Source organism: Prionailurus viverrinus, chromosome E1, assembly GCF_022837055.1.
Source record: "Prionailurus viverrinus isolate Anna chromosome E1, UM_Priviv_1.0, whole genome shotgun sequence".
NCBI lineage: Eukaryota > Metazoa > Chordata > Mammalia > Carnivora > Felidae > Prionailurus > Prionailurus viverrinus.
This window is the reverse complement of record NC_062574.1, coordinates 47,245,362-47,265,626: the sequence shown is the minus strand read 5'-3', so window position 1 is coordinate 47,265,626 and position 20,265 is coordinate 47,245,362. Positions and strand designations below refer to the sequence as shown.

At 45.0% G+C, this 20,265-nt stretch overlaps 1 protein-coding gene across 1 annotated transcript in view; it reads left to right on the top strand.

Moving 5' to 3' along the window:
• Window positions 1-20,016, top strand: part of GRB2 (growth factor receptor bound protein 2) — a 72,804-nt gene extending 52,788 nt beyond the window's left edge. Inside the window, exons 3-6 of the mRNA XM_047832450.1 lie at window positions 7,126-7,223; window positions 13,081-13,203; window positions 16,507-16,675; window positions 17,859-20,016. Coding sequence (XP_047688406.1) covers window positions 7,126-7,223; window positions 13,081-13,203; window positions 16,507-16,675; window positions 17,859-18,044 — 576 coding nt within the window. The 3' untranslated portion in view covers window positions 18,045-20,016. The remainder of the gene's footprint in view (window positions 1-7,125; window positions 7,224-13,080; window positions 13,204-16,506; window positions 16,676-17,858) is intronic.
• The last annotated feature ends 249 nt before the right edge of the window (window positions 20,017-20,265 follow it).

Genomic DNA, 20,265 nt, shown 5'->3' with positions numbered 1-20,265 from the left:
GGAGACTGACCTGGTGGCTGTTGCTCTCCGTGTGCTTGGGTAAACAATTGAAGGTTTCTGTGGGACCAGGAACCTTAATTATTAAACTGCCTTTAAGTTGGTCATCTCATCATTAAAAGCTGAATAGCTTATCTACAGTGTGGGTGTTTTTCGTGATTTGGCACACAGTAGAGCAGCCAGCCTAACTGAGATGTTTTTCACATTGACAAAACACGTAACAGACGGAGCGGTGATTGCAAAGCACTTATCTCAAGTGTTAGCAGTGAATCAGTGCAAGTCTGAGAGCGAATCCGTAGTCCATGCAAAGGGAGTCTAAAGTTGAAGAGCATTCTAGGAGTTTCCAATAAAATACTCAACAGACAGCTGAAGACAACTGATTTAAAAACAAAATTCTTTTTTAACGTTTATTTTAGAGACAGAGCACAAGAGGGGGAGGGGCAGAGAGAGCCAGAGACAGAACCTGAAGCAGGGTGCAGGCTCTGAGCTGTCAGCACAGAGCCCGACATGGGGCTCAAACCCATGAACCAGGAGATCGTGACCTGAGCCAAAGTTGGACACTTAACCGACTGAGCCACCCAGGAGCCCCTGAACACAACTGATTTTTAAGTGGCTGTCCCAATGCAGTTACCCTAGCCAGGACCCTGTCAAATTTTTTAGGGGTTCAAGCCTTTTAAAAGCGTGTATGTGCATTGTACGTGTGTGTGTTCTCCCTTTTCTAAGAACTTCAGGTTAATATGATGACCAGATTCTTGAAATCTGTCTTCACATCATGGCAGTTTTTTAGTATTGTTCCTGTAGCATTGATTGACCTTTGAAGAGCAGAGGAAACTCACTGGCTTTTGTTGAATTTCCATGATGCAAGGATCATATCAAAGTGGTATTTTGGGGGCCTTATGTGTAAGAGCCTAAATATGCAATTGTTCCTATCGTTCATGCACAAGTGCTCTTACACAAGTTGCTCTGTGAATTGATACAACTCTGGATTGGCCTACTGTTCCATAACTGCACTACATACCTATTTTTTAAAAATCATGTTTTTTGTTTATTTACAAAAAACTGAATATGTTCAGGCAGGAGAATAGCCCCATATTTCAAATTACAATCTAAACTAGCAGTCTATAAACAAAATACTTATCTATCATTTTCCTAAAAGATACCTTTTTCCATAATTTGTATAGAAAATTGAGTACAGTTCTTGTCTTCCAATATTGGTATAGAAGAGATGGGGGAAAAGAATTAGCTGTTATTGTAACCCTTGAACTCCGCATTTAAAATCTTTTTGAAGTAAGCCCAGAGTCTTGTATTTGTGTGTTTTCAGAATAAAACAATCCCTGCGCTCTGTTAATATGTGTCCTGCTGGTGCCCACGAACAGCATTACATGAAATTTAGTAGAGATAAAATTCAGTCCCCCCAGGATTGCCACATTTTCTATGATCTGATGCTGCTCATGTGTAAGGCAGAGTTAACTGTTGTGAAATTTGTCCACTAAGGCAGCTGAAATGTAGCTCTGTACTGATTGCTACACTGTTTATCACATTTTCTCATGAATCACCTCAGTAACCCCGGGAGGTGTAGGTATTACCACCACTTTATAGGTGGGGAAACCAAAATTAGAGAACAGGTCGTTTGCCCAAGACCACATAGTTCACTGGTGAGACTGGAATTTGAACTCGTGTGTTCAGCCCCTTGAATCCAGATCAGGTGGATCCTAAGAGGCCTGAGACTGAAATTTTTGACCTGACCTCCCTTTCCCTTTGCCCTCCCTCCCCATCCCTCCACCTCCTCCTTCCACTTGGAAAGCTTTGACTTGGTGTAAATGGAAATTTGCATTGCTTTAAGAATGGTGTCCGAGTGGGGGTGAGGGCAGCAGTGAATAGCATCAAAATCACATAATGGAGAAAAGTAGAACCACATGGTGAAGAAAGCTGTATTTCTGAGAAAATTTTTTTCATAGAGTAGTGATAGTAAGCTACGATTGTGGGAGTTTCTGGAGTCTCGCTGTGTTGTTTTCTGCTTCCCTGTGTATTTTGGGGGTGAGAAGTTTGTGCCCAAAGTGTATGAGGAAGCCCTGGTGTGTTTTTCTGATGTGTGAATTGGACCAGAATAGGGCCCTGTTCTCTTGACTGAAAGATTTCTAACTATTTTTTCTTAATTAAGTGAACTCTACCCACCACATGGGGCTCAATCCGATGACCCCAGTGTCAAGAGTCTCCCATGCTGTACTGAGTGAGCCAGTCAGACACCGAGTATTTCTTTTAGTTGAAGTATGACATGCATATAGAAAAGTTCATGTGTCCTAAGTACCCAGTTGAGTGAATTCTCACAAACCAAACATACCCAGGTAGCCAGCATACAGTCAAGAAACAGAACATTAATGACACCTCGAAAGCCCCTGATATGTCCCCTTCCATGGACTGGAATGGTTTTAGGTGTCCCGTATAAACCTCACATCATTCCTCATCTTTTAGGTGTCTTTCTGATTTGGTTCTGACATTATTTTCAGTCTTTTTGCCAAAAAAAGAAGAAAAAGAAGAAGAAAAGTCACTGAAACTTGTCACTTCCTCCTTTTGTAATCTCCTCTCTTGATCAGTTTGCTTCTGTTAAACTAGAGTGTTTTGTGTGGCTACAGAGTCATAATCTGAGGGATTATGAGAGTTAATAGAACCTGCAGCTGTGAGGTAAAAGCTGAAAATATTCCTTGGAATGTTCAAGACTGAAGATTTGGTTGTTGAACTCCACCATCTATTTTCTTTAAGAGGGAACGAGTGAATGCGCTTGCCTTCCATCGTGGCGAATGGTGAGAGGGGCGCTTCCTCATTCTCAGAACTCTGATCAGGCTTTTTAAATTTCTAGCGAAGGATGTGAGTGTTCGTGTAAATCCTTAGGAAGTTAAACCCAGTCTTTACAGGTGCAGACTCCTCCCCATATGGTTCTGGTCCCCTTGTCTGCTCCACTGTGGACTCACTCGGTTATTTTGTGTCCTTTGCTGTTTTAAGCATTTAGATGTGTGAATAAAACTTAATTTGTAAATATGTGTTCCATCATCCCAGCTGCAGGCTTGCGTGTTGTGTCGTGCTGAGGTACCAGTGAAGCCGCTGGGCGGGAAGACCTGGTCCGTGCCTCCCAGGGTGGCCCAGGCTGGCAGATACACTGTTTCTCCTGAGCTGTGCCTCCAGCGAAACCAGTCTTCTAAGTTCTAGAGTAGAGAAGTTTAGAGGCACGCACAGCAACATTTTGACTTTCTGGTAAAGTGATATTCAAGGTGATAGAATGTTCCAGAAAACCAAAAATTTTAACTATTCACATACATTAAAAATAATCTAAGTGCATCAATTCCATATTTCCCTGCCTTCCTGGGGAGAAAATCATACTAAACACCAAGTAATAATTTTATTTTGCAGAAAAAACCGTAGTTCTAAATTGCTGCCAAGTCTGAGAGTTGTCCCATAAATTCTTTTGTTAGGGGGGAGCGTTCTTCAGGGGGGTTGCCCTTAGTAAAGGTGATAAGAATGTGCAGCTATATGAACTGGTGTGTAACATAGTTATCCTCTTCTGCGAGGTTATTGGTCACAAATTAAAACTGGTCCTTTTCTGGCAGATTACCTTATTCTGTTTTGATGCCCAAATGGGCCAGAGCCCCCTCCTTGTCAGCCTGATTCTCCTCTTTTTCCAAGAAATCTTTAAGGTAGAGAATGCATCATTTCAGGAATTTTAAAGACATTTTGAAAAACTCTTGTTCATAGGCCTACAGGTTTATTACTGATGTTATTGTTATTATTAATTAGGTAATTACTGGGCCACATTTTTCTATAAGCTCTTCTTTTTGGTAGATAACAGAATACTGCCGTGTGTGTGTGTGTGTGTGTGTGTGTGTGTGTGTGTGTGTGTGTGTTTATTTTGAGTAAGAGAGAGTGCACATGTGAGCAGGGTAAGGGCAGAGAGGGCGGGAGAGAGAGAATCCCAGCCAGGCTCCACGCTGTCAGCGCAGAGCCCCATATGGGGCTCGATCTCATGAACTGTGAGATCATGACCTGAGCTGAAATCAAGAGTCAATTGGACATTTAATCCACTGAGGCACCCAGACGCTCCCTTAAGCAACTTCTGAAATCACTCCTTCACCCTCATGCTGTTGAATCTTCTGTGACACCGGCACGTTATGGGCTTCCACCCGAGGTCACTGCATCTTGGGTGACACTGGTAGAGTGACCTCACTGTTCAGGGATGCCAGCGCTATCATAGCAGGGAGCACCTTGGGAACACTTATCCTCAGTATGGGCTGTGTGACGGTCTAGCAACAGAATAACTGCTGGCTGCTGCCACAGTTCATTGCCTTTAAAATGCAGATTTCAAAATTATGAATGTATTTTACATGTATTGGTTTGTAACGTTGCAGTATTTAATAAAACTTAATGATTGGTTTAAAAGGGAAAACAGTAATCAAAAGTTTTCATCGCTGAAACTGCTGGGATTTACCAGTAGCTGGTTTTTTAGAGCTATTCATTCATTAACTCTTGTGGGATTTGCCCTCTTAGCCTGCCCGCTGAAACTCTCTGACACCTAGGGCCAGAGGCTGGCGAGCGTCACAGATCAGCACCAGGACTGTAGAACGCCTCAGGTTGTAACTTCTGTTCAGGAGTGAATTTGCTTAGAGCTGTTGCTGATGCAGCTTGGCTGTTTGTTGGGTAGCTGACCTGTCTAAAGTTGGGTCTTACTTTGGAATGTCAGTCCCGTCTTCCTCAACTTACAATTATCACAGATCAAAAATGCCTTTAATATACCCCTCACCTACGAAAACATCATAGCTTCATCCAGACTACTTTCATTGTGCTCGAAACACTAACCTCTACTTGGGCAAAATCATGTAACACAAAGCCTATTTCCATAATAAAGTGCAGATCGTTTCACATCATTTATTGCAAACTGTACTGAAAGAAACAATGGCTGGGTGTGTCTGGCTGGCTCATTCAGAAGAACGTGCTACTCTTGATCTCAGGGTTGTTGAGTTCGAGTCACACGTGGGGTGTAGAGATTACTTAAATAAAAACAAAAACAAAACTTGAAAACCAGAGTGGCCGAATGGGTACAGAATGGCTGTCAGTGCATTAATTAGTGACCCTCAGGATTGCATGGCTGACTGGGAGCTTCAGCTGCTGCACATCACAAAAGAGAATAGGACCATGTATTGCTAGCCCAAGAAACTATCACAATTCAAAATTTGAAGTACAGTTTTTTCCTGAATGTGTCACTTTCACACCATCATAATGCCAAAAATTTATAAGTCAAACCGTTATAGGTCAGGGACCATCTGGACCTACACATCATGCACTCTGAGCAGTCTAAGTTCTAATTTGATAATGAGTACAGCATCGTTCAGCATCTTGAATAAATCATTTGGTGTTTTGGTTGTGGTTTTTATTTTTATTTTTTAGAGAGAGCATGCACGAGCAGGGGAGGGGGCAGAGAGAGAATCTTTTTTTTTTTTTTTTAAGATTTATTTTATTTTTAGAGAAGGAGTGCGAGAGAGCAGCAGAGGGAGTGAGAGAGGAGACAGAGGGAATAAGAATGAGAATTTCTTAAAGCAGGCTCCGTGTTCAGCACAGAGCCTTAACACAGGGTTCACTCCTACAACCCTGGGATCGTGACCTGAGCTGAAATCAAGAGTCGGACGTTCAACCGACTGAGCCACCCAGGCACCCCTTGAATAAATCATTTTGTAAAGAATTTTACCAGCTTTCTTGGGGCGCCTGGGTGGCTCAGTCGGTTGGGCGGCCGACTTCAGCTCAGATCATGATCTCACGGTCCGTGAGTTCGAGCCCCGCATCGGGCTCTGTGCTGACAGCTGAGAGCCTGGAGCCTGTTTCACATTCTGTGTCTCCCTCTCTCTCTGACCCTCCCCCATTCATGCTCTGTCTCTGTCTCAAAAATAAATGTTAAAAAAAAATTTTTTTTTAAAAGAGCACGTGACTTTTGATCTTGCAGTTACGAGCTAAAACCCCACATTGGATATAGAGATCACTTAAAGAAAAAATAAACTTTAAAAAACATTTTTTTTAATTTTTTTAATTAAAAAAAATTTCTTTACAGAACTTCGTTGTATAGTATAGACTGACTGCCACTCTGCTGGTCCATCTACCTTTTCTTGTGTTCAGCATTTTGGAGTTGGGTTCATGTTTCTATTTTCTCTTTTAAGTCATTAAAATGCCTTCTGCTCTTTACCTTTTGTTAGAAATCTAGAATTCAGAGGTGGCTTTTATACTCTATCTGTTCTCTTCTGCTCCTTATACTGTCATGCAGTATCATGGTCCAGCCTATCCATGTAAACTCTCAAGGAACAGTTTGGGATCTGAAAATCAATGTGTGATTCACTAGCTCATAACCTTGGGTAGTCATGTCACGTTTGTAGAGGATGTTTTCAGTCTAGAGAATGCCGTGTTTCGGTTTTATGGGCTCTGGATCTTCCCCCTGAATTGGGCTGGGTGGTGTGCTTCCAGCATTTTCTAACTCAAATGCATTGTGGCCTTGAGGGTGAGTGAAGTAGGATTTGCTGTGCTTTTTCATTAAAGAACGATTCATGTATGAGGACACAAGGATGTACGTACATGACACACCTGTTTGGTGGCTGACCTGGGATTGGATCTGTGATTCTGGAGATGGGTTCTAGAGAAGTCTTGAAGTTCTTTGCTGCTGCTTCTCCATTCTGCTGTTCTGCCTGCTTTCCTAGAGAGCATCCCTGTAGGGCTCCCTTCATTCTCCAGCATCAATGCCTGCTGTTGTCCAGAATCTCCTTTCCCAAGCTGGTACTTTCCCCTGTCATTCTCCCATCCTCATCTAGGGGTTAATGCTAGATGTTTGGGGGCCCCAGACTCTCATTTTCAGAGACCGTTTCTTTTTCTTTTTAACTAGAATATATAAGAGGTGGCAATAACGTTGGTTTTCTAAATTTATGTGAAGTTTTACATCCATGTAACTGATCATACTTCAAATAACACCTTATACAAACAAACCTAAATGGCAAAATTCATTGTCTTAGTGGCTGCCTTTTTAAGAATGATAAGGAGGAAAAAAAAAAAAAGGAAAGGAAATGATTGATTTTTTTTTTTCCCCCTTGTTTTCTTTCTTTTCAGGTTTTAAATGAAGAATGTGATCAGAACTGGTACAAGGCAGAGCTCAACGGGAAAGATGGCTTCATTCCCAAGAATTACATAGAAATGAAACCACATCCGTAAGTTGGGCTCTGCTAGTCTTCCAAGGGTCAGACCCATCTGCTTATTTCAAAGAATGTTTTTAAAATTGAGATCCTAGAGATAAGTCGTATTTTTTATCTTCCCAGAAAATTAACAAAGCATGTTGATTTTGCATGTTAATAGTATGTAATGATAATACTCAATAGTAGTATGTTTTAGACTGATAATAGTTGCTGGTTCTCTTTAATGAAGCAATTGTTTCATTTTTGAAACAGTAGTTTATATACTATTACATAATAATAGTACACGTTTTGGATTGATACTGTCTGTGATCTTCAAATAATAAAACAACAGTAATGCCACTCCAGGATTCTTTTTCACAAAACCCCTGGGGCCAGAAGTGTTTCATAATTCTACATGTTTTGAGTTTTAGAAAGGGTACTTACCACAGGGTCTTGTTGATACATTTGATTACCCTATAGGACTTTATCTTAATAATCTTTGTATCCCCAGAGCACAATGCTTGGCAGTATAATAGGTTTTCAGAAAATGCTTATTTTAATCACTACCCTTGCCTACCACTTAGTGTTCCCGCGTTAGAGAAAACAAAATAATCTCCCTACTCCAGGCTCTTGAGAGCAGTGAATTTTTTTCTCTTTTTCTCCCTAGGAACCTCCCCTCCCCCACCCAGTTTATACTGGTAGGTGACATGGTGGGACCCTGGGAGCCCATACAGACCACAGCCTTCCCACCCTCACCCACCATCTCCTTCACTGGCCCTGCTCCTCCCTCGGAAGCAGTCTCTTCCATTCCTTGTACATCGGTGGGAATTGAGGCTTCGTGCTCAGACTAGCGTGCCATTGAGACACGAAGGAGGAGTCAGTTGTGTCTACTTCAGTTAACAAACGATAAGAAGCCCTTTAGATGACTTGACCCACCTCGAATAGCAGCCCAACTGTCCCTCTCCTTCACTGTCACTGCTCTCATGGGTGGCCGTCATTTCTTTCCTCTCCCAAGCACTAGAGCGAAGATCTTAACCCCATGTAATCACACACCCAGCTCGGTGTCACAGAGCCCAAAGGGGCCCTTAAGATCATCTAGTTCATTTCTCTTTATCCTAGAAATTAGGGAAGCTATTTTTATTTCACTGCTATAATTTCAGTAACTTATGAATTTAGTTCTCATTATAAAAGACATTGTAGGAAACTGTAGAGCAGAGCAGTACATGAGTTTCTCTCTACACACATACCCCTTTCAGAGGTGACCACCACTGGCAGTCAAGTACAAGCCAAATGCTGGGCGCCTGGGTGGCTCAGTCTTTAAGCATCTGACTTTGGCTCAGGTCATGATCTCACAGTTGGTGAGTCTGAGTCCCACATCAGGTGAGCTTGTGCCCTGCTCTGGGTAAAAACACAAGCCCCAGGTGAACCTCACTTCTCTCTCTCTCCCTCTCTGGCCCTTCCACATGTGCACTTCCTCTCTCTGTCTCTGTCTCAAATAAATAAGAGCTAAATGCTATCTTTTTTTTTTTTTTTTTTTTTTTTTTTTTGAGTAGGCATTAAAAAAAAAAAAATACTTCCAAAGGTGTCTGTGGAAGAGATTCCTGGACCCCTGTCAGTGGATTGCTAATACTCCTTATTTGAAGTCCCCATAATATTAGATCAGGGGTTTACGAACAGCCATGCCCGGGTCACTAAAACATAGGCACAAATGGTAACGACCAAAAAACTCCAGAAGATGAACACAAGACTAGTACAGATGTCCTGGAAAGTATACTAAGGACAGCTTTGCATCCTTGTAACCATTTAGTGTCAGTATTTGCTTTGGGGGCTGTGTGAACTTTCCATGGACAGCATCATGGGATGCACTCCATGGGGAAAAGCAGTTGGGTAGTGGTTACCGGGAGTGGGGGGTACTCCTTAGATCACACAGTGGGAGCTCCCTCGGTCCGTATAAGCCAGGTAGTCTGTACACATCTGTTCTTTCAGTTATCCTCAAAATAGATCAAAGGTTGGCTAAACTCTGTGTAAAGGACCAGATGATAAATATTGTAGACTTTGAGAACTATTTGCGATATCTGCCATGTCACATATTTCGAATTTTTTTTTAATAACCCTTTAAAAATTTGTCAAAAGTCTTAGATTGTGGGCCGTATAAAAACTGGGCATATTTGGGCCGAGGGCCATAATTTTAATTTGCTGGCTCCTGCACTCAATCCAGTCATAACAAAGTAAACTTCAGTTCCTTTTCATTTCCATATTTCTGTGCTGAAAGGGAATTCAGCAGAATATCATACTGCAACTTTTATATTAAATAAAATGCCAGTGGCTCTAAATCCTTGTTTTTCTTCAAATTGTTGGAGGTAATGTAGGCGTTTCGAATCCAACTGTTGGGAAAACACAAGAAAGGCCTCCTTCCTCAGAAAGTACGAGTTACTGCCCCATTGCGCAGTTGATGGTTTAGCCCTCGAGGAAGAGCCCCTATCCTGCCTTGTCCTCTTTCAAGTACCCTAAAGAACTCTGGAATAATAATCTATCGGGAAGCATCCAGGACAGCCTCCGTGGTGGTGGTCTTTGCAGCCTCTGGCTGAAATGCAGGCAGTGCTTCTCCACTGCAGGCTCAGAACAAGGAAACCATATTGCTGAACAGACTGTGGCCATGGGTCTTTGCAGCAGTTGGCCTCATGGACACGTATTCTGTTCCAGGACTGCTCTGACTGGTCATCCATAGGTACAGTGTCCACGTCGCTCCCATAGCTGTGGGAGAGCACAGGGGATTAAGCCCCCCTTCCCTCTCCCCTCCCTCCTTCCTGTCCCCCTGCCTTTAGTTTTTGTTAGGAGGAGGGAAGTTTCAAATGGAGTACGGCCTAACAGCATTCAGGTTAACAAACAGACTACCAAGTGATTGGTGGCAGAAGTGTTGCACCACGGGTTGTACATACTGGGGGTGGATCCAGATCTATGCTTTTCACACTGAGTGCATGTGGATGGGAGCCTGTGGGGTATAGTAAAGAATTAAATTGGACATGAGCCACCTCCTCTCGTTAGCTTTCTCCTTTGCTATTTGTGTCAGAGTATAAACCCAACTTTGAAAGATTTAAAAGATTGTGACCGTAGTCATGTTGTTACATATACGTGTCACTATTTAAATGTTGTAACTGGGAGCGATTGCTTATGTTGTACGAATACCCCTTATGTTCCGGGACATCCATGAGAGGGAGAGGGGGAGAGAGGGAGAGAGAGGAAGAGAGAGAGAGATTCGTAAAAACGGAAGCAGATACAAAAGAAGTATAAAATGGTCTCCAGCTAATTTTCTGGTTTTCCATCTGGGTGCTTATAATGAGTGTGTTTACTTTGTAAAAATCCCAATACAGAGTACTTTATTTCACTATAGTTTATCTTTTTTTTTTTATTCTTTTAACGTTTATTTTTTTTATTTAACGTTTATTTGTTTTTGAGAGAGAGAGAGACAGAGCATGAACAGGGGAGGGGCAGAGAGAGAGGGAGACACAGAATTGGAAGCAGGCTCCAGGCTCCGAGCCATCAGCCCAGAGCCCGACGCGGGGTTCGAACTCACGGACCGCGAGATCGTGACCTGAGTTGAAGTCGGACGCTTAACCAACTGAGCCATCCAGGCGCCCCCGTTTATTTATTTTTGAGACAGAGACAGAGCATGAATGGGGGAGGGTCAGAGAGAGAAGGAGACACAGAATCTGAAACAGGCTCCAGGCTATGAGCTGTCAGCCCAGAGCCTGATGCGGGGCTCGAACTCGTCAACTACGAGATCATGACCTGAGCCGAAGTCAGACGCTCAACCGACTGAGCCACCCAGGCGCCCCAAGTTTATCTTTTTTAACTGAAAACAAAACTGAGTTAGTTTTAAGCTGGGGCAGGAAAACACTGGCCAGATCTACGAATTTGTGCGTCGGAAGCAAGGGTCTAAAATCGACCCCCCATAACTGCTGACAGTTGCTGCTGTGGGGACTTTGAGGGAAGTCTTGCTTTTTATTTTTACTCGACGAATATCTATGCTAGTCAGCTGCCCTTTCGTAGTTGGAGATCATTCTGTTGTATTAATATGTGACGTCTCTCGTGCGGCCTGACTTCCAGGCCTGGAGGACTTACCCTTGAGTTACTTGTAGGAGCCAGAAGCTAGCTCGTAGCAGCTCCTCAGCAACCTGGCATTATAGTACTCAACATGAGGAACACACAAGAAGGTAGGTTTAGGAGTGTTTAAAGGTGAATCCAGCTAATAGCAGCTTCTGAACATATCTTCCGTAGCAGCTCACTCCGTTTGAATGTCCGTATAGTATGTTACTTTAGAGGGGCGCCTGGGTGGCTCAGTCGGTTAAGCGTCTGACTTCAGCTCAGGTCATGTTCTCACAGTCCGTGAGTTTGAGCCCCGCGTTGGGCTCTGTGCTGACAGCTCAGAGCCTGGAGCCTGCTTCAGATTCTGTGTCTTCCTCTCTCTCTGCCCCTCCCCTGCTCATGCTCTGTCCCTCTTTGTCTCAAAAATAAATAAAAATATTTAAAAAATTTTTTTAGTATGTTACTTTAGAGATTCCGTACTTGTAAGGTAGAAGTTAGATTTATTACTTTAATGGACTTTTTGGTACCTTTGTTATTACAGCTTGTATATATAAACAGACTTCCAAAGTATCATGTAAAGAGTCTGATGAAGCAGATAGATCTTTATCAGCTCTAAGTAATACCATTGCTTTTTATTTTTTTAAATGTGTGTTTGTTTATTTTGAGAGAGAAAGTGAGCCAGGGAGGAGCAGAGAGAGAGAGAGAGAGAGAGAGAGAGAGAATCCCAAGCAGGCTCCACGCCTCCACACCGTCAGCATGGCGCTCGATCTCCCAAACCGTGAGATCCATGACCTTAGCCGGAATCAGGAGTTGGATGCTTAACTGATCGAGCCACCCAGGCACCCCTATCATTGCTTTTTAAAATAATAACACATTAAAGACAAATTTGAAAAGAGAGTATTGTTTTCACAGTTCACTCATCCTAATTAGTAATGGTTTTCGTGTGAAATAGGCAGCTATGACTTTAAGCTCTTTTCACCGGTCCTCCTCCTCCTCCTCCTCCTCCTCCTCCTCCTCCTCCTCCACAGGCCAGATACTCCCATAGTTTTGCATGAATTCACCCACTTTTTCTTGTGGCCAAGGTGAATTAGCATTGAGAGCAGAAGAATCTGTAACCTCCAAATGAAAAGCTGAATTTTGCCACTAGCTGCCTCTGCATAGGATAAATTATAATGTTCCTGATGGTTCCTAGAAGCCGACTCTGAGCAGTGATGGCAGAGAGCGGGGCCTCGAGAGGAGTGCCAGCCTTTGTGATAGCAGAGGCTGCTCTCTCAGAGCCTGACCCTCTTTGCCTTGGGCCGTTACAAGAAGTAGCCCTGTCTCGAGTTTCTGGGCCTTCCGGTTTCCTACCTCCATTTCCCTTAAACCCACTGTAGCAAAACCGTGACCTTGGCAAATGGCTGCAAGTAGAGGCCTGTCTCTCCTTATGTGGTTCTTCCGGTGCTTCATATTGACAGACCCGGGCTTTCCCCAGTGCCCTACTGATGAGTCAGTAGGGAGCCCAGTGGTCCTTGGCCCGGGAGGCCCATCTTTAAGTGTCTTCCTCTATAGGAAGAGTGGCCCACGATCATGCCTTATGAGTCACTTTCTGGAGAGTAGGGTAGGGAACAGTCATTTGAAGGGAGATGGTCCATCTCTCAAGGGAGAAGCTGACTTGAATGGCTTTGTGGGGCATGTTGACACTAGAGGGTAAAGAGGGAGGCCCCTTCCTTTGGCAAGGAGTGTTCTGTTACTCACATTTCGGAGGCTGGATATCCCGTTTCTTTGTGGGGAAGCAGATGTTGACTGGCTTGTCTTCCTTCCTTAGGTGGTTTTTTGGCAAAATCCCCAGAGCCAAAGCAGAAGAAATGCTTAGCAAACAGCGGCATGATGGGGCCTTTCTTATCCGAGAGAGTGAGAGTGCCCCTGGGGACTTCTCCCTCTCTGTCAAGTAAGTACTTCCCGCTCTGGTCGCCTGGAGTCCTCTCTCTGATGATCTGAATTGTGAAGCCACAGGCCGGGTGTCTGGCTACACACACCAAAGGTTAGCGGCTGGTAAAGGATTGGCCTAAACTGTGTTTTACCAAATCAGAAAGTTGTACATTAAAATAGTAATTTCTGGCTCCTCTTAAAAATTCTACCGGCATTGAGTTTAGAGCCCCGTGACTCCAGCGTTCAGTTGGTGATGCCTAGCTTGAATCTACACCGTCCTGGGCCTCTCACTTTACCTTTAAAAGGTTAACACAAGGGTTTGGGGGTGTTTTGCTTTCCCCTGTGGTAGATATAAATGTGAAGGGGAACTGGAAAGCTGGGAACGAATGGGGAAGGTGGGAATTTTACCGCCCAAGGAATCATGGAGGCTAGAGGTTGGAACCTTGAGGGTTCAGAGCAGATCGCTTCTCATCTGTGAAATAAGGATTTTTAATCAGTGTCATTTCCATATGTGTTTTGACTCCATCTTTTTCCATTTAATGTATTATCATAGGCACCCCTGCCCTGGGAATCTTACACATCACTTATACATCATTTATACGACAGTGTGATTAGGTTACATGCAGACCCAGATCACTGGGTGTTGTATGTAAGTGATGAGTCATTAAATTCTCCTGAAACTAATATTACGCTATATGTTAACTAACTAGAATTTAAATAAAAACTTGAAAGGTTAATTAATTTTTTTAATGTGTATTTATTTTTGAGAGAGACAGAGCATGAACAGGGTAGGGGCAGACAGGGAGGGAGACACAGAATCCTAAGCCTTCAAGCTCCAGGCTATTAGCTGTCAGCACAGAGCCCGACATGGGACTTGAATTCACAAACCATGAGATAATGACCTGAACTTAAGTCAGATGCTTAACCAACTGAGCCATCCAGGCACCCCTACATTGATTAGTTTTAAGCGAAGCCCATAAGACGAGTTATTTGCCATTTGCACAGAATGTAGATATTTCAGTTTCCAGAACCAACTGAATATCTTGTTTCATTTTAGGAACCAGTACGGTTTTTGGAAATGTAGATTTAAACTGAATTTTTGTGTTCCTTTCCTCACTGAAGGTATGGGAGGCAGTTTTTTGTGATACAGTACTTCACAGATCAGTGTCCTATAGAGTGAGTTTTTTTAGTCCCAACATGAAAAAGTCAAACCGGTTCTAATTATTATCATCAGAATTTTCCTCTTCTACCAATGCCTTTTTTTTTTTTTTTTTTTTTTTAAGTTTCATTTATTTGAGAGAGAGAGGCAGAGAAAATCCCAAGCAGGCTCTGGCTGTCAGCTCAGAGCTCAGTGTGGGGCTGCATCCCACGACCCTGGGATCATGACCTGAGCCGAAATCAAGAGTCAGATGCTTAACCCACTGAGCCACCCAGGTGCCCCCTAGGTGTTTGTGTTGTTGAAGGTAGTAATAACATCTGTTTCAAATTTTATTTTTGAAACAGTAAATGCATGGGCTCTTTAAAGTTTTTTTTTTTTTTTTTTTTAATTTTTTTAACGTTTATTTTTGAGAGAGAGACAGAGCATGAACGGGGGAGGGGCAGAGAGAGAGGGAGACACAGAATCGGAGGCAGGCTCCAGGCTCTGAGCCATCAGCCCAGAGCCGGACGTGGGGCTCGGACTCATGGACCGCGAGATAGTGATCTGAGCCGAAGTCGGACACTTAACTGACTGAGCCACCCAGGCGCCCCTAAAGTTTTATTTGATAAAATGGAATGGTTTCAGGAGATTGCCATTGGCTACCGCATGAGCATGCACAGTACTTACTGGTAATCAAGGCCTCCAACCTCATACCACCTGCCATGGTGGTGGCCGTCACTCAGAACTAACCCACGAGTAACTGCTTGTCCTCCTCGTTTGATAGTGTTTGATTTCTACTCAGATCAGCATAAAACGTAAGGAAACAGATGATGAAACACAGGATAACAAGAAACATCAAGGTAGTAATCACACCTCAAGATACTCAGGGCCATGGTCTCACGGTTCGTAGGATCAAGCCCCACATTGGGCTCTGTGCTGCAGGTGCAGAGCCTGCTTGAGATTCTCTCTCTCCATCTGTCTCTGCCCCTCCCTCTCTCTCTCTCAGAATAAATAAATAAACACTGAGGAAAAAAAAACCTTCTCAAAGGAGATTCAAGAATCCACAGTCTCTGAGATGTTTCTCTGTTGTCAAGATGTGAGTCAGTGATGGAAAACACTGTGGTAGGTAACAGCTCACTGTCTGGACCCAGTACACCTTTTAGAAACTGTCTGCCTCACACCGGTGGGGGTTAGGCTGCTGTGGCTTCTGTGGAGTCAGAAGTGTCTCTTGAATGTGGCCTCCTTCCTCCCGGCACACAGGGATTCCCATGAAACAGCAACACGGTTTCTGAACTCATGGAATCCCCTGCTTGAGGCCCAGTGCTGCCACCTGCTGGGTGGTTTTTAAGAAGTTTTTCCATTTCTTTCCCCCTTTAAGACTGAAGGAGAGAAGAGACTCTGTCCTTCATTTACAGATGTTCATCAAGTGCCTTGTGAGGGCTGAGCACTGGTGCCCCTGCTGAGGACCCAGCAGTGAGCAGGACAGGCAGAGCCTTGCTGAGCTGCTGCTCCAGCCACGTAGCACTGTGGTCAGGGGCGGTCAGCACCCAGTCGCGGTCCCACTCCTGTGGGCTGATGGAAGAAGGTGATAGGCACGCCTCTTGGACTTACTGTTCTGTTACGTCCTTTTGTTCTGATACTTTTCTCCCATGAGTAGAACTAAAATCCCTACGCAGGAATCATGACTCTAAACTGTCCCAGTTCCGGGAAAGTTGTTGAAAGTATGTCCAGTCCCTCCTCTCTCTCCTTCCTGTCCCACCTTTTGTCATCTTGAAATCTCACATAAGGTTTTAATTATTTTTTTGCTTGAAAAGTTAACAAAGTCACATTCTTTGCCTTGAATGAGGTTCTGTTTGATGTGGTACGGTGCAGGGCACGCAGAGGCATGCCATAGGTTGGGCCATTCTCTTCTGTTTTACAAACATCTTCAGAATTGAACTGATGGACAGGGTTTCCCTATCTGGCCAGGGTACTTCCTGTCATCACTGGTGAGCATCAGTTCCCTAGGGGCTTCTCAGGAGCACTTGGTGTCCTAACTCTCCAGCGAGGGAGTCTTCTTGTGCCTCAGCCTGTGAGGAGTGTTGCCAGAATACTAGTCCTCACAAGACCCCTCCTTGATCTGATGGGCCGCTGACCCCCAGGGAGCCAGGACAGAGCCCTCTGACCTGTTCTCTGCGCCCCCAGGTTTGGGAATGACGTGCAGCACTTCAAGGTGCTCCGAGATGGAGCTGGGAAGTACTTCCTCTGGGTGGTGAAATTCAACTCTTTGAATGAGCTGGTAGATTATCACAGATCTACATCCGTGTCCAGAAACCAGCAGATATTCCTCCGGGACATAGAACAGGTGCCGCAGGTAAGCCTCATCAGAGAGACTGGGATCACTTTGAGCGATTCAGAGTAGCTCCTCGGGCAGGCCAGTACCTTCTCAGAGGATTACCGCCAGGGCTTCTGTGCTCATTGTTCAAAATACTACCTTTAGCTCATGTTAAAGGTTTGTGGTTGAAACAAAATAGCTTTGCCTTTTCCAGAGGCTCCCTCGGCTGAGGCAGTGCGTTGCTGGTTACCACCTATGTCTCTCTAGGGAAACGGTCTTTAACGCTGTCCAGTATTGTATCGCTGGAAGCAAGTTAGGAGGAAAACCTCGCTTGTTGAGGGAGTGGAGTCCACGCTCATTCCTGTATTCCTATGTTACGGGGAGCTCCACTTTTGTTTGTTTCAAACAAATTTTTTTAATGTTTTTATTTATTTTTGAGACAGACAGAGCATGAGCAGGGGAGGGGCAGGGAGAGAGGGAGACACAGAATCCGAAGCAGGCTCCAGGCTCTGAGCTGAGGGCACAGAGTCCAACGCGGGGCTTGAACTCACGGACCGTGAGATCATGACCTGAGCTGAAGTCAGACGCTTAACCGACTGAGCCACCCAGGCGCCCCTGTTTGTTTTATTTATTTATTTAAAGTTTTTATTCTGAAGAGCGCGAGTGGGGGGGAGGGGCAGAGAGAGAATGCCAGGCAGGCTGTGCACGGACCGCACAGAGCCCATTGTGGAGCTCGAACTGACCTAAGCAGAAATTAAGAGTCGGACACTTAACCGACTGAGCCACCCAGGTGGCCCTCCACCTCACTTTATTTAAGCTGTTGACTCTGTAAAACCTTAAGGACTTTATAAGCAATAAAGTGATGGGAAGTAAAGCCTTTTCAAAGCCTGGAGTTGTAAACCAAAGCCTGATTGCTGTTTCCCAAGTTCCTTCCCTGAAAAAGCAGTACTTGCTTCGATGGTGTGGTGCCCTGGCCGCCGTGGCGGAATAGACTCCAGCGTGTTCTAGCGTGTTGTGGGCTTTGATGAAAGTAGTCTGTACCCACGAGAGTAGACGTAGGACCTATAAGGATAAATGGAGGGGGAGGAGAAATGGGAGGTCATCTCAGGAGACATAAAGAGTCGCACACATCTGTTGCGCCCTTGTGACCAGCCCCACCTAGCAGGGGGCTGGCTGTGAGCAGAGACCCAGCATGTGCTCTTTCCCTGCCCCTCTTCTGCAGCAACCAACATACGTCCAGGCCCTCTTTGACTTTGATCCCCAGGAGGATGGAGAGCTGGGATTCCGTCGGGGAGACTTTATCCACGTCATGGATAACTCAGATCCCAACTGGTGGAAAGGGGCCTGCCACGGGCAGACCGGCATGTTTCCCCGCAATTACGTCACCCCTGTGAACCGGAACGTCTAAGAATCAAGAAGAGATTATTTAAAGAAAGTGAAAAATTTAAAACACATACAAAAGATTTAAACCCACGAGCTGCCTTAACAGCAGCCCGTGAGGGAGCTCAGAACACCTGGCTGGGTCACCTGGTGACCCTCTCACTTTGGTTGGAACTTTGGGGGGGGCGGGAGGGGGTGTTGGATATAAAAATGCCAAAACTTACCTATAAATTAAGAAAAGAGTTTTTATTACAAATTTTCACCGCTGCTCCTTTCTCCTCTTTTTCATCCTTTTCCTCTTCTGTCCATCAGTGCATGACGTCTAATACCACATATAGTCCTAGCTGATGCCAATAATAAAAGAAAAGAAACCAAGCAGGCTGGTATTTTCTCTATGCAAACTGTCTGTCGTAGTCGGAATGACAGAAGAAAGAACAGCCGTCGTTGTGCTCCTCGATGCACAGAGGAGAGGGCAGTGGGTGGCAGCCCCTGCTGGTCACCTTCTGCCAGAGGGGCAGCCCCCAGCCCCAGCGTCTTGTGACACAGTTGGAAATGGAGCAGGGCAAAAGGAAGGACTGTTGGCCCCTCACGGCTTCCCGAGAAAAGTCAACCTGAAAACCTTTGTCTCTTTTCTATGTTGTTTTCTCTCCACGTGGTATCATTAAGCACGTTGATTTTTCATAGTGCCTTTTTCCTTATTTCAAGAGTTGCTTATGAGTGGTGGTTTTTTTTTTTTTTTTATTTGTTTTAAAATAAGTTAAAGACAGTCCAGAGCTTTTCAGCCAATTTGTCTCCTACTCTGTGTACATCATCCTCCCTGGGTAGGGGGAGGGAGAGAGGGAGTGGGGTAGAGGAGAGGAGGCCAGCGCAGGTGGAGGGTGTGGGCATTTCTGCCTGTCTGCAGCCACGAGCCTGGAACGTTCAGCTTTAATATTTGTCCAGCCCTCTGGGGTTTGCAGTGGCACCTGCTGCCGGGGAAGGAGGAGAGGTTACAGCTTCTCCCACATCGGACTGGATCTCACCTAGGGAGGAGGGGGGTCAGAGTCCTTGACCTCGTGATCTAGGCTGTTGTCTGCCCCTCCTCAACTCCAGAGCGCCCACCGTCCTTCCCCCCACCCCCTCCAGACACAAAACCCTGGAGCCAGCAAGTTCCAAACAGGAAAGCCCAAGGAAATTAAAACGTCCCTCTGTGACTGTCCCAGGTTGTACTGTGTTCCAGCACTGGGGTGGAAAATGAGAGCTTCCATTTTTCTTGCTCTGAAACAGAGGTGTCTGTTTGCGGCTTTCTTCGTTTGTGCTGACTCCCTAACCTGCCCAGGCGAGCACTGGGGCAGCGTTGATGAAGTGGCTGGGTTTTCGTGTCTCTGTTCCCAGGGGGCTGTGTTTATAGCTGCTCCCCCCCCCCCCGCCCCCCAGGAAGTGTCTCCGTGAGGCAGGGACTGTTTGGGGAAGGACAAGTGGGAAATGTAGGAAGGCCGTGTCCATGGCAGAGCTCTCTCTGCACGCCTTGTCAGCTGCTTGCCCCTCATAGTGATGTGCCTGTGAACTTTCTCCACCTGATCCCATTCCTGCAACAAAAAATGGGGCTGCCCGGAGTTGGTGACGGCCTTTGGATTCTGAAGTCTCCAATTGGTTGGAGGTTGGAGTCTCCCCTGGACTTTGGTTATGGAGCGGGACTCGGCCCGGAGTACTCAGAGGCCCCGGAGGCGGCTGCTCTTCTGGACGGAGCATCTGCCACCTCACGTCCTTTCTGGTAGCTTCTCCTTTCCTTGGTGATGATAAGAGGAATCTCTGGCATTCTACACCTGGACCATTTGATTGTTTTATTTTGGAATTGGTGTATATCATGAAGCCTTGCTAAACTAAGTTTTGTGTGTATATATTTAAAAAAAAATCAGTGTTTAAATAAAAAGACTTATGTACTTAATCCTTTAACTCTGCGGATAGCATTTGGTAGGTAGTGATTAACTGTGAATAATAAACATACAATGAATTCTTCACTCTGTATCTTTTCTCCTTTTTTTCCCCCTTTCGTCTTAAAGTAAAAACCTAAAAGCTATGTCAGATATCAGGACTCCTGTGTCCTGTTTTCTGACTCACCTAGCCCCTTGGGGAGCATGTGGGTCTTGCTGGGCCCCTGAATTAGGGATGCCCACACTCAGCTGTTCATCAGGGTCCCTGGGGGGCTTGTTCACAATGTGGATGCCCAGACCCCACCCTTGGGTGCTCCGAGATGCTTGAGGGCACAG